This window comes from Strigops habroptila, chromosome 7 (genome assembly GCF_004027225.2).
Source record: "Strigops habroptila isolate Jane chromosome 7, bStrHab1.2.pri, whole genome shotgun sequence".
NCBI classification, from domain to species: Eukaryota; Metazoa; Chordata; class Aves; order Psittaciformes; family Psittacidae; genus Strigops; species Strigops habroptila.
In genome coordinates this window covers 17,435,028-17,449,124 of record NC_044283.2, presented here as the reverse complement: position 1 = coordinate 17,449,124, position 14,097 = coordinate 17,435,028, and the positions used below count along the sequence as shown (strand labels likewise).

Below are 14,097 nucleotides of genomic sequence, written 5' to 3'. Positions count from 1 at the left end.
CTTCAAGCACTTGCTGCAAGAGCACAGAAGAAGGTGGTCTTGGGTATAACAACTTTTAAACATCATTTTTAAAGCTGTGTCTAATAACAGTGTTAGTTTTCAGAAAGTTGAGATTTTCAGTTTATCTTCATCTTGTTTTCTTAAGAGACTGTTTCAAACCATTATAAACATCACACTCAAAATGATGGCTTTATAAAGAAAAAAGAAACAAGCTTTCAATTTCACATTCTCATAAGGAATCATTTCAAAAGGTTTTGTCTCCCATAATAAGCAGTGGTTTCTGGAATTCTAAATTGTTGGGCAAATTCTCCATACCTTGACAAGGAGAGGTGCCATGCTTGACCTCATGCTCACCAACAGGGAGGGACTGGTTGGAAATGTGATGCTCCAGGGCAGCCTTGGCTCTAGTGATCACAAGATGGTTGAGTTTGAGATCCTCAGGACAGTGAGAAGAGCATGCAGTAAGCTCACTGCCCTGGACTACAAGAGAGCAGACTTTGACCTCTTCAGGAACCTGCTTAGTAAGGTTCCATGGGATATAGTCCTAGAGGGCAGGGGGGGCCCAAGACTGCTGGTTGATATTCAAGGATCACCTGTTACGTGCTCAGGAGCGTTGCATCCTGACTAGAAGAAAGTGCAGCAGGAGGAGGGCCAGGAGACCTCCATGGATGGATAAGGAGCTGCTGAGGAAACTTAGAAGGAAAAAAGAAGCTTGTAAAAGGTGGAAGCAAGGACAGGTGGCCTGGGAAGATTACAGGAGCATTGCCCGGGAAGCTAGGGACCAGGTTAAGAAATCAAGGCCCAGTTAGAATTAAGTTTGGCAAGGTATGTGAAAGATAACAGGAAAGGATTCTATAGGTACGTAGCAAATAAAAGACAGACCAGGAACAACGTGGGCCCTGTCCGGAAGCTATCGAGAGAACTGGCTACCATGGATTTGGAGAAGGCTGAGGTTCTTAATGACTTCTTTGCCTCAGTCTTCACTAGCAAATGCTCTGACCACACCACCCAAGTCTTGGAAGGCAGATGCAGGGAATATGAAAATGAAGACCTTAGGCCCACTGTAGGAGAGGATCAGGTTCGAGACCATCTTAAGAACCTGAACGTGCACAAGTCCATGGGACCTGATGAAATCCATCCACGGGTCCTGAAGGAGCTGGCGAATGAAGTTGCTAAGCCACTGTCCATCATATTCGAAAAATCCTGGCAGTCAGGTGAAGTTCCCGATGACTGGAAGAAGGGTAATATAACCCCCATTTTCAAGAAGGGGAAGGTGGAAGACCCGGGGAACTACAGGCCAGTCAGTCTCACCTCTGTATTTGGCAAAATCTTGGAGCGGTTTCTCTTGGGAAGCATGCTAAGGCACATGAAAAACAACGAGGTGGTTGGTGACAGCCAACATGGCGTCACTAAGAGGAAATCCTGCTTGACCATTTGGTGGCCGCCTATGTTGGAGCCATGGAACTGATGGACAGGGGCAGAGCAGTTGACGTCATCTACCTGAACTTGTGCAAAGCGTTCGACACCATCCCGCACGACATCCTGGTCTCTAACTTGGACAGACATCAATTTGATAGATGGACCACTCAGTGGATAAAGAACTGGTTCCATGGCCGCACACAAAGAGTTGTGGTAAAAGGCTCGATGTCCAGTTGGAAACCTGTAATGAGTAGTGTCCCTCAGGGATCGGTGTGGGGACCTGTCCTGTTCAACATCTTTGTCGGCGACATGCACAGTGGGATTGAGTGCGCCCTCAGCAAGTTTGCCAATGACACCAAGCTGGGTGGTTCAGTTGATATGCTGGAGGGAAAGGATGCCATCCAGAGGGACCTTGACACGCTTGTGAGGTGGGCTGATGCCAACCTTATGAAGTTTAACCAAGCCAAATGCAAGGTCCTACACCTGGGATAGGCAATCCCAGCCACAGCTACAGGTTGGGCAGAGAAGAGATTCAGAGCAGCCCTGCAGAAAAGGACTTGGGGGTGTTGGTTGATGAGAAGCTTAACATGAGCCGGCAGTGTGCACTTGCAGCCCAGAAAGCCAACCGTATCCTGGGCTGCATCAAAAGAAGCATGACCAGCAGGTCAAAGGAGGTGATCCTGCCCCTCTACTCTGCTCTTGTGAGACCTCACTTGGAGTACTGTGTACAGTTCTGGTGTCCTCAACATAAAAAGGGCATGGAGCTGTTGGAGACAGTCCAGAGGAGGGCCACGAGGATGATAAGAGGGCTGGAGCACCTCTCGTATGAAGACAGGCTGAGAAAGTTGGGGCTGTTCAGCCTGGAGAAGAGAAGGCTGCGTGGAGACCTCATAGCAGCCTTCCAGCATCTGAAGGGGGTCTATAAGGAGGCTGAGGAGGGACTCTTCCTCAGGGACTGTAGTGGTAGGACAAGGGGTAATGGCTTCAAACTTAAACAGGGGAAGTTTAGATTAGATATAAGGAAGAAGTTCTTTACAGTGGGGGTGGTGAAGCACTGGAAGCAGTTGCCCAGGGAGGTTGTGGATGCTCCATCCCTGGCAGTGTTCAAGGCCAGGTTGGACAGAGCCTTGGGTGACACGGTTTAGTGCGAGGTGTCCTTGCCCATGGTAGGGGGGTTGGAACTAGATGATTTTAAGGTCCTTTCCAACCCTTACTATTCTACGATTCTATGATTCTTTTATTTCCTTTCTGTCATGAAGCATACAGAAACCCACCAGTGATACATGACTGTTGTCTATGTAAGAGAGGTTCAGAAAACATAATAGGTCAAATCCAAATCCTTTCTTTACAGGGCCTGCCATGTACTGAAGGACCATATACTCTTTAAAGGCCTGCTCATAGAAGCATAGGCTCGTTATGCAGGTTGCTAGTTAATTTAGCAAGTCTTGCAGATGTTAAATGCAGGACAGATAAAATCATAATTAATCCAAGAGTTTTTGACACTGCTTCAGGATGTACACAAAGGAACAAGATGATTGAAAAATAGGCTGTATGTATTGAAGTTCAAAAAGGGTTGTTACAGCATACAGAGCACTTATACAACGCAGACCATGTGATTCAGCTATTCACGATACAGGCTGTGAAGAAAGCCATATTCATGGCAGACTTCCTAGCTCAGACAGTGTTGTACCAAATTGGTTTGGACCAGAGCTAGTACCCCTTAAAATCTGAGCCTTCACACAAGATTACACCTAAGTGAACACTGCAATATATACCCATTTGACTGAAGACTTTCCAGAGAAGTATCCGACTAACAGGCTTATAGCAATATCACCTTCAGCTTCACCAGTGTCTCTCCAGCAACTGAACTTTCCACAAACCTAAAACTTCTCTGCTTAAGTTGCTACTTTTCATCTTGTTTTCGCTCCCAGTTCTTACGTAGCAAGCACTACTACACAATCATATATTGCTAACTGAGCATTTTTACTTTAAAATTACAGCAGAGCTGCTGCAGCAACAACCACTTCTTATGGCAGTATTTATTATGGTTTTGGTTTCCATTGCACTTCTACAATTACACTGGTGTGACACAAATTCCAGTTATGGAGCATATTAGGTCTAAATAGCTTTGTGTATGTGCTACTACATATACCTAGTGCAGTAGAGATTTGTTGTTCTTTTACTAAGCTATAGGAGAAACCTTACTATCGACTTGAGATATACATAGATTTCATCAAATCATGTCTTATAGTTGTCTTCTGAAGAGAAGGTTGAGAGTTTCTTCAGATTAATTTTGCAAAGTGCCTCCGGTCTTCACTTGCCTTAAAATGGGTTGAGGATACAGAGTGCTTTGCATGATCAGATCTACAAATGAGTATTCATGATGAATAACTCATCCAACCAAACAGTTCCTTGGAAATTAGAGTAACTGATCTAAAAAGAAATTATTTTGTAACGGAAATTCCAGTTCAGAAACAAAAAAAATCCAAAAGCACCACTTAACCTAAAGAGATGGATTATTTTTCCCCCCAAAGGGAAACTACTGTGAAAGTCTTTTCTTCATATTAAAGAGTACTGAACTACAGAAAACATGTTTTAAAACTGAGTCTGTATACACTAGCGTAAAATAATCCATCATAATCCATCATAAGAAATATTACAAGTAAACAATCCTGTAAACTAAATAAAGTTCATTTACGCTGCAGTAAGGTGCACTCACACCTTCCACTGGCATGCTAAGAGGACTGCATCAGGTATTTAACAGTTGTTTGGCACATTGCACTTACAGTAGAAATGTGACATCTACACTTATACATTAAAAAAAAACTAAGAAGCTTTAAAGTTCTTACCCTTTTAATGTATAAAAGAAAATACTTGAACAAAGCATTCACAAGTTTCCTGAGAAATCATTTCTAATTCAGAATCCCGAGGAGATGAATTGGCTGTCAGTTAACAATGCGCCTTCATCAGATGGACTTGGCAGTTGTAAACAGGAGGAATTTTCTCAGCTTTTCCTCACAAATATGAAATATTTACTCTTTGCCAGCAGCTGGGGCAGTTTAAAGACATCCTGCACATATATTCAAATTACAAGTCACCCACACACCTAACAATGACTGAATTCCAGCAAATTAAAGAAACTCTGACAAGAACTGGAGCAGATGCAAAATAATTCCAAAGACAAAACAATCTAACTTTGCCAGTCTAAATGACTAAAAACTTTCAAATGTCATAGCTTGCCTGCTGAAGAGTGAACAAAAATAACCCACAAAAGTAGACACAATTATCAGAATTTCTCTTCAGAACTAGTATCTTATGTAACTGGAAAATATCTATTGTTTTCCAAAGACTTTATGAATTTATCAAGAGAACACAAAAAAAAAAAAAATAAAACAATGGCAAAATGTGAACACAGACAAGTAAGTTTTAACTACCAAAGTTCTTTTTTTTCCTCTAGTATTTTCTAGTATTGCAATTCTGTACTTCAGAAATCTTACATTAAATGCCTTGAAATTATGACAAGTTATTAACAATATTTCAAAAATTCTTTTAAATCACATAGCAGGATTTTGCTTCTACATAATCAAGAAAGAGTTGACTACATACTGTTTTAAAACTTGGCAAGTATTTGGTATCTTGGTGTCAAACCACATTCACAATGAATGCAAGGATCTTTTAAAATTTATTAATGTTTCATATATGTGTACTTCTGCAATATGAACTACACTGCTGTTTAATTTTTTAGCTATAAACCAAATTTAGGAATGTGTATATATTATTCCAATACATGTCTCAGCAGGAGAAGCTGTATTAAATCCCTATTCTTTGTACAAAGTTTAAAACATTGTAAAAAAGCATTGCATTAAGTATTTTAATACAACTTTGAAAAAATCTGACTATGCATTTCTAAGAGCCTCCAATCTCATTAAAATTCATTCAAAAAAGGCTGCACTATATAATAATGCTTTCAATTTTTAGGTCAAAAAGTTACTTTGGTTTATTTGAAAATATGAGGTAATTAACTCAAGTACATATCAACTACTTTAGAAATATTGTAATTACACTGGTGGTTATTAAGTCTCTTGAATAACTTTGTCTATATGACCAAACCATAATGGCTTATGGGGTTTTGTTTTAAACACACAGCAGCTGTGGATACAGAGCACAGCTATAAAGACAAACAGAATGTTTAGGCCAATGCTGCTTTTCAATAGAGTAAAGTAGAAATACTTTTATAAAGTTAAAGCAGCAGCAAATGAAAAGCTAAACAAGATCTCAGAGGCATGCTTAAAGAAAAGGTGATATAATGAAAATGAGGCAACTAAGATGCCTAATAATGAAGACACTACTCCAAAGTACTATATGAATATACATGAATACAGGATCACTCTTCGACTTTCCTAGCTCCAGACTGAAACTATATCCAACAATCAGCATCATGCCTTTAGTAAGTCAGATGTCCAAAGTCATGCAATAAATTTTTAATAACATTTTCATTTTAGAAAGTGCAACAAACTAAGACACATACAGAAAATTAAGCAACTACTATAAAAAGCTAAAACCCTTCAGGAATTACCCATTTTCTGTGTCCAACTATGCAGGTGTTTGCACTTCAGCTTCATCAGACAAGATCCTTTCATTGCCACTCCATTCTCTCTCCCCACAGTACTCTATCAATTTTTTTTAATCCAAATCCAATTAATTTTTGAGAACTAGCAGTTCTTATTTTTCTAAGCCTTTGTAAAAGCTTCAATCATATAAAAACTGAAGTAGAATTAAATTACCGCTTTCATGCTATGTAACAAAACAACACTTTACAACTAGCAGTTACTTCCAATAAGATATTATACGAAACATCCAACATCTCCAAGACTAACATTTAACAGTGTACCTCAGACAACAGGCATTTTTTAGGTGTATTCATACTTGAAAAAGTCCTTGTTTATTCAAGGGAAAAGATTTTATGATGAATAGATGAATAGTATTTTATGATGAAAAGATGAATAGCATTCAGGCTATTTCCCACAAGACAATTGCAGTTTATGCTTCAAATCTAGACTGCTCAGGAAAGCTCCCCCCCACCCAAGTTCCATACATACTGCTTGAGAATTTCTTCTCGTCTCAATAGCGATATCCCAAGTTTAAAAATAAAAAATTTAAATTAAAAAAAAAAAAAAAAAAAAAAAGAGGCCTGAGTACACACACGACTTGATTAAAAAAAAAAAAAAAAATAAAAATCTCGTACATTTAGAATTAAAAATACTTACAGCCTCTCCAGTTCTTTTAAATCCTGGAATGCTCCTCTCTCAATAGTACTAATCTTGTTCTCCATGAGCTGACTGAAATACAGAAATTTTTATACATAAGTTCTAATAGCTCCTAGACAACTTGTTGCATTAACAGTAGTCATTTAAAGACAACCACATATTCATTAAAACAGCACAACAGTCATTATAGAGTGACACACTCTTTAACCTTCCAGACCAGTCATCAGCACTTTACATAGGCTCATATACCCAAAAGGGGAAAAATAATCCTCAGTAAAAGAAATAGGAATAGATACTACATTTCCTCATTTGCTTTAAGAATCCGAAATTAAAAAGTCCCACATATACATACACGCTGTGTGTACACACACACACACACATCACTGCTCCTGGGCAAGTTACAAGACTCTAGTTGAACAGCTTGAAGGCGATATTAGCCTCACATGAGAATGACAAAACAAAAATACCAAACTGTGGTGTTGGGAGAAGACACCAGTGGAAGACTGCACAGAGACTGTAACTGTAACAGTACTTTTGTTTTGTAAATAAACTAAAATTTGTTACAACATATTCTGTTTCAGAAATGGAAAAGGATTTTATATGACTACTTGCTCAAATTAAATAGCTTTAACATATTCGCTACATAAATGATGCAGTATTTTAAAGATGGTATCAGATTTTAATCCCCCCACCCAAAAAAAACACCCCCAAAAAACAAAACCCCACAGAAATTTAAAAGATTCATAACATTTGAAACAAAAGTGTTGACAAAAAAGCACCAAAACAAATAATTCCTTCCCCAAATTCACTGTTAAAGAATTTCCTTTTGGACCAGAAACCGTAGAAAGGCAATAATCATCACCTGGGACTTGCTTTTAAATTCAGTAAAGGAAGAACTTTTTTTCTTACTGAATTTCCTTATACTTTAGGTTGAGAGTACCCATTTTCAGTGTGAACTATGTTTTCTAACCTTAAAGTGAAGTCACTCCAACAGTTAACTCAACCAATTTTAGCAACTCATTGTAAGCTACATGCCAAATTAAGTCCTCAAGTTCTCTCATAAGCTTAATCAGAGATTATAAAAAATTAAACAAATGTATTTCAAGGCAATTGCTAACTTATACATATCAGTGTATAAGCCGGTGTGTGTGTGTGTGGAACTCAGGGAGGAAGGGTGTTTAATTCAGATGCAGTAGCACAACAGTTAAAAAGTGTTAACCTATCCAGCTTATAAACTGAAAGATAACCAGTTCAATGGTTGTATAACAAACTGTAGCATCAGCCCTAAAATTTACCAGTAATAGGAAGAGAAAACTTACAGAACTCGAAGGTGCCTTAGACCAGCAAAGTCGGTCTTGGTGATTCTTGTGATGTTATTTCCATTAAGATCCCTAAGAAGAATAATTTATAAGCAGCAAAATTAAACATTCAAAAGTTACTTTTGTTTTGTTTGTTTTCATGGGCACAGCATTTTCAGCAATTAGGAGATGTAAATGAACCAAACAAACCATTCCTACAACTAACACTGTGTGAGTTCCTCATTTGCAAGTGACTGAACAAAGGTTTATCTTGAAAGTAGTAGTTTCAAACTACGTAATAAGAGACCTTTACAAAGTCAGTTCTGCCTGCCACTATAAAGCTCATATTTATCTTTAACAATATAGAAGAGTCAAAACCTGTCTGAACATGGTTATAACTGCATTTAGAAAATCACTAAAGCTACTATATATATGCTACAGTATTTGTCTCTTACAAAAACTAAGAGACTGAAATCAAAACAATTTTCACCATTCTTACACAACCTTCAGCTTTCATAGTATCACTACAAAAGTGGAATAGAGCTTAACTTCCTATAGCAAACATTAGCTTCCAAACAAGCATGAGACTGTTTGGAGAGTAAGTGATGGGAGACATGATTTTATGAAAACTAAACTCGTCACTTGCCACACGGGAAGCTATACTAACTGCAGAATGCAAAGCGGGTTCAGAATCGACAGAAAACTCTTCAGGCCTCAGCATTTCTGTTCATTCTTCAGCAATACTTTATCTTCTGGAGTACATGCCCCTTTTTTGTAACATTTTGGGGTCAAGCTATGTACTTCTCTCAGTTCCAATCACTACAAATAAAACCAGACTTCACAACTCCATTAGGAAGTGGTTCTACATGGAAACTGCTCTAACAATTACAGCTCATTCCCAAAGTAGTTGGGGGGGGGGGGGAAATAAGTAAAGAAAAATCATTTTTCATACACCAACATTCAAATTACTAATTAGAGATAGTAAAGTGCTCACCTCTTCCGTTCCTCGGACACTTCTAAAAGGCAGCCCGATATGATAAAAGTAACCGACCACACGTTTGCTTACTCTCAAGAGTAGAAAACCCCGTAGCCTAAGGGTACACGAACCGTCTCAGAAAGAGGATGGAGGGAGGTCTCAAAGGGCACCAAGTTTTGCCTCAACTGTAAGTGCGAAGAGGCTAAACGACCCCAGCGTACCCTCGCCCCAAGACAGATATGGGCAAAGCCTCGCTGGGCTCCCGTTCACGCCGGGGCAGCGGGCGGCAGCGCGCCCCGCCCGCCTCCCCGCCCGGTAACCCCGCGGCCCCGGGGCTGGAGTGAGCGCTGCGCGCCCGCGGAGCTCCGCCGCTCGCCCCGAGGCCTGCCTGCGCCCGCGGAACGCCGCGGCCCGGCTCCTCACCAGTGCCTCGGGAGAAGAAAGCTGCAATAGCGAAGTTCGCCGGGAAATGGGCGCTGGCGGGGGGAGACGCGGCTCCGCCGCTGACGCCTCGGGGCGCCCCCCGAGCCGCCGCGGTGCCCGCCCCGCCGGTCCCGCTCCGCGCGGCGGCGGGAACCGCGCTCCTCACAGTGGCTTCCCAGAATGAAAGGCAACGGCTGGGAGCAGCGTCCACCTCTCCCGCGCCTCCGCGCATCGCTGTGAAAAGGGCGATGGGGAAAGGAACGACACACCGCACACCCCCTCCCCCAAAAGGGCGTCGGGACCCCAAACGGGGCCGGCTCCAGAGGCCACCTCTGCCCCACCAGCCAGCGGGAGCCCTGACGGGAGCCGGGGTCCGAGGGGCGCTCGCCGCCGCCCCAGCCGGGTTACTTACAGCCTCTCGGTGTTGCGGGGGATGTTCCTCGGGACCCCGCGCAGCGCCAGCCCGTGACAGTCCACGGTGCTCCCCGAGCAGGAGCACTGCGCCGGGCACGGCTGCGGCACCACCTCGCCCGCCATCGCCAGCAGCAGCCCCAAGGACAGGGCGAGCTTCCCCCAGCCACACATCATCACCGCCCGCTGCCGCCCGGCCGGGGCCCGCCGGCCTCGGACCCGGGGAGGCGCGGGGTGCGCCGCCCTCCTTCTCGCCGCGAGGAGCAGTCGGGCAACTTTCAGGGTGCGGAGAAAGCGAAGTCCCTTCTATCCAAAGCCAAGCCAAGTAAAACAATCCCGACAAAGTGAGGTGGGTGCCACGGATCCGCGGCTGAAGGCAACTTCGCTGGAAGCGGGGGCTGGGCCCGGGCCCTCACTCGCTAGCCCGTCGAGAGGAGGCACTTGAGTCTCGTCTTCACACGCTCGCAGCGAAGGCGAAGCGGCGGAGTTGGGCTAGCTCCTTATCTTCTTCCTCGCGCCTTTCAAAGCCGTGACTCTCCTCTCAGCTCCCGGCTAAAGGCCGCAGAGCGCCGTCCGCCCGAGCGGCGCGGTTCCTGCACGGCCCGCGCAGCGCAGCAGCCGCTCCCACGCGCGTCCCCCGTCGCGGGCCGCTCACAGCCCCAAGGGGGGCGGCGACGGGACTGACACCGCGCACACACCGCCCTGCCAGAGGCGCCTCAACAAATCATACCCCTCTCGCAAGCATTCATCAAACTGTCTCACGAAGAAAGAGGGAGGGGGAAAAAAAAAAAAAACACACGAGATGATGTTGGGCTTGGCTTTCCACCCCCCGCGCCCCCTCCTGCTGTAAGCTCCCAAGCCAAGTTTAGCAGGAAAGGGCTGGTCCTAGAGCACGATAATAATAAGCAGTCGAGAAGTGATTCGTTGCCCTGCTGGAAGGGAGTTCATCCACGACCTCCTTCTCCTCAGTGACAGATCACAGCTATAGATCCTCCTGTGATCCCGGGAGCACGGCGAAACAGGCCGGAGAACAGATGATGTGCGGCGAAAGGGGGGGCTAAGGGGGGGGGGTATTCTGCTCCCCGTGGTCTCCCGGATACCGTGGCTTTGCTGCGGCAAAGGCACCTGATCGGAAAGGTAGGAACTGCTCAGTCCTTTCAGTTGAGGCCAGTTCAGCAGCTCCTGGGCTTGCTGCACGAACAGGAGCAACTTTCCTCTTCTCCCGGCGCCCGCCGGGGCGCAGCACCTCGGAAAGGGTTTGCGCCCTTTCCCCTGCTCTCACCAGTGCACCTGAGCTGCCGGTGATGGTGCCGAACAGTCCAGCCCGGCCCTCCGCTCCCTGGCGGCGGCGCTCCTCCGGCTCAGAGGGAAACGGCGGAGAGGGCGCGGGGAAGCAGGAGAACGGAGGCGGTACGCCGGCTCCTTCGCTCGCACCCCAAGTCTCTCCGCTTGAACAATAGGGTGGCACCGCCGTACGCAGGCCGGCTCTCCTCCTCGCTGCAAGGTGCCTGTCGCCTCCCGCGGAAAGTGCTCCCAGAGCGCGGCCGCCCGCAAAACCGCCTCCAGCACCTCGCCGAGCGCTGCGCGCTGCCCGGCTCGCCCGGCCCAGCGCGGCGTCCCTCGCCCCGCTCCCACGGAGCCGGGAGCGCCCCACGCGCCGCCCTATATAGGGCCGGCGGGGCCGCGCCTCCCCGGCCCCGCCCGCAGCGCCCCGCGCCGCTCTCACTGGCTGCGCCACCGCCCGCCCCGGCCGGCCCGGCCCGGCCACTGCGGGGGGCGGGGGGCTGAGCCGCGGCGCCAACAATGAATGAAAGTTGGGGGAGAGGCGGGGAGGCAGGTCGGTGTGTGTGCCCCCACCACGGGAGTTGTTGCGCGGACTTTCCCAAGCAGACCTGGCCTGCGGGTGTCAAGCGCCCCGCGGAGAAGGGAGAGGAGGGGTCGCGGCGGTGGTTGTGTGGGTTTAGCGGGGGGGGGTGGGGGTGTGGAAGGGGGGCGCTGAAACGTCGCGTGCTGCATTTGTAAATACCTCGGGCGTCTCACCGAGGGTCTGGTCTGGTTTGTGCCGCAGCCGCTACGGAGGGAGAAAGACGGTTTTCTTGGCGTTTTCTTCGGTTGCAGTCTTAGCATGAAACACACCAGAATCTTTAACAAATTATTTTCGAAAATAAGATGGACAAGTGTTGTTCCATACGTTAAGGTATGTAAAGTAGCAACATTAACACTGCTGTGCTCGTTTAGAAAACACCTTCCATTTAAAAAAATTGTATTCTAAATACAACGTTTCTGATAAAATTTCCCAGTGTTGTTTACTGTCAATGAGTCTTTAACATTTTCTGGAAATTACTAAATGCATCAGGCTCTTAACTAAACTTTAACTGGTTTTCATTTTCCTTGCTTGTGCATTCAGTTCTATGCAATTTATAACCTTGAGACCCCAGTGATAGGTGAAAGTGATTTGTCTTTCATAGATGGCAACCCTCAGCAGGGATGACTAAGCCTTCAGCCAGGTGTAGTTTGGAAATGCTCATGGGAGTCCATAGTTTCTTCCATATGGCTGGGTCCAGCTGAGTCTCTTCATCTCTGGGGTCTCTGCTGCACAATCCCCTCAAGAGGCTTACTGTCTCTTTTTGCCTGTTACCGAGAGGACCAATACTGTTCTCAGAAATGCTATTCTAGATCGAGCTAATCTGCTGAAGTGGAAGCCAGCAAAGTTACTCCTGGCTTCTCTTACCCTAGAATGTGAGCCAAACTGAAAATTGCTAAAAATGTACATACCTACAAAAAACTTTCATTTTTTGATCCATGTGTTGAACAGTAAACATGACTGTTGCACTGTTTTCAGATGCTGGTAATGGCATCTTTGGTCTTGCAGAGACACAGATATACTCCAGTTTTCTAGACTGATGTAGGAAGAATTCAGTGACTGTAAGGGGAATACATGAGCTTCTGTGTATAAATGCCTTTCACTCTTTTCTCCCGTGTTATTGGTTTAGGTCTTTACAAAGTATTTCAGAAGGATTTTGCAAGTTTCTAGCAAGCAACATGAAAGGAAAAAAAAAAAAACCAAACCCGAACTTAATCTAACATACTGCTTTCATGCCTCTACTGAAATTCTTTATCTTATGACTTCAGGCAGACAAACCTAGAAAATACAAATGTTAACCATTCAGTATTTTTTGATATTTGTTTCAAGTACCAGCAATGTGCCTAGTGCTGCAGAAGAAAAAGAGAAGAAATAATAAATCTTCTTAATATAGTAGTTTTCAGGAAATCTGAATCAATTCTTAAAGTGTTAAATGTTGCTAAACTACTCTGTGCAGACCTGATTCAAAATCTAAACCAGTCTTAATTTTATATATTTTGTTTTCAAAGGGAAGTATAGTAAGTACAAGCAAGATCAGTTTTTATTCCTGTTTGGGGGGTTCATTGATTTTTAACATGCCCACCTTTGAAACATACCTTTCATTCAGATTGATTTTCCAGAGTTTCTTGCCTGCCAGCACATTGAAACTCTCTCTTTGTGATTTAAGCTCTTCAATGGGAGAGCTCCCAACGCCTGAAATTGTCTGAACGAGGCCTTCTGTCAGACACGGTGTAGTATCATTGCTGGAGTGTGAACCTTGCCCTGCTGAGTGCTCTGTGGCTGCCTCAGTTGCCTGCAGAAGTGATTCTAAACCACTTCCAAAGTTATGAGGGATAACATTCCCATGGAGGAAGAAGCTGAGGAAAAATTGTTACAAGATATGTTAAAAGGAATTAGAAACATTCATCAGTGGAAAAGCAAAAGTTTTGTTACAGCTGTTTCAAAAAATACTGACAACACGTAAAAGCAGTTTACTGTTCTCCAGATTTCATTGTACAACATTACACCCTTTGGAGGGAAATCTAAAGAGATGCTCAAAAAGCTAAGAAGATGAGAACTGTTATTATAAGGAGACCAAAGTCAATAATAGAAGGTAACATCTTCAGAACAGGATCCAGAACATCAAAATAGAAAAAGCTGCTACTTACAACTGAGGTTGGTGTCAGTGACTATGGCTGAGTACAAAGCTCAAAGCTATGTCAATATATCAGCATCACTATAGCTTTATAAGGACAGTATGCTTGAGAGATACTGAACCAAATGACTCATCAATTTGTAAATAACTAAAGGTCAATAAGGTGATACAAAAGTGGCCAATAGAGGTATATCAAGGAAAACCAGTATAAACTAATCAAATTTCTTTCTTTGACAAAGTAACTAGCTTCTCTGCAAGGGGAAAGTATGATAGATGGTGATATTAGCAGGTCATTTGCCACCATG

At 44.4% G+C, this 14,097-nt stretch overlaps 1 protein-coding gene across 13 annotated transcripts in view; it reads right to left on the bottom strand.

The window, feature by feature from the left end:
• SLIT2 (slit guidance ligand 2) overlaps positions 1-11,407 on the bottom strand; it is a 265,376-nt gene extending 253,969 nt beyond the window's left edge. For 7 of the 13 annotated variants that reach the window (XM_030492437.1, XM_030492436.1, XM_030492440.1 and 4 more), the window contains exons 1-3: positions 9,796-11,403; positions 8,006-8,077; positions 6,687-6,758 (exon numbers count right to left, since the gene is read on the bottom strand). In XM_030492437.1, the coding sequence (XP_030348297.1) occupies positions 6,687-6,758; positions 8,006-8,077; positions 9,796-9,971 (320 nt within the window). In that variant the 5' untranslated portion in view covers positions 9,972-11,403. Of the gene's footprint in view, positions 1-6,686; positions 6,759-8,005; positions 8,078-9,795 lie in introns of all 13 variants that reach the window. The other 6 variants (XM_030492444.1, XM_030492443.1, XM_030492446.1 and 3 more) reach the window with 4 other exon arrangements.
• Positions 11,408-14,097: the final 2,690 nt, after the last annotated feature.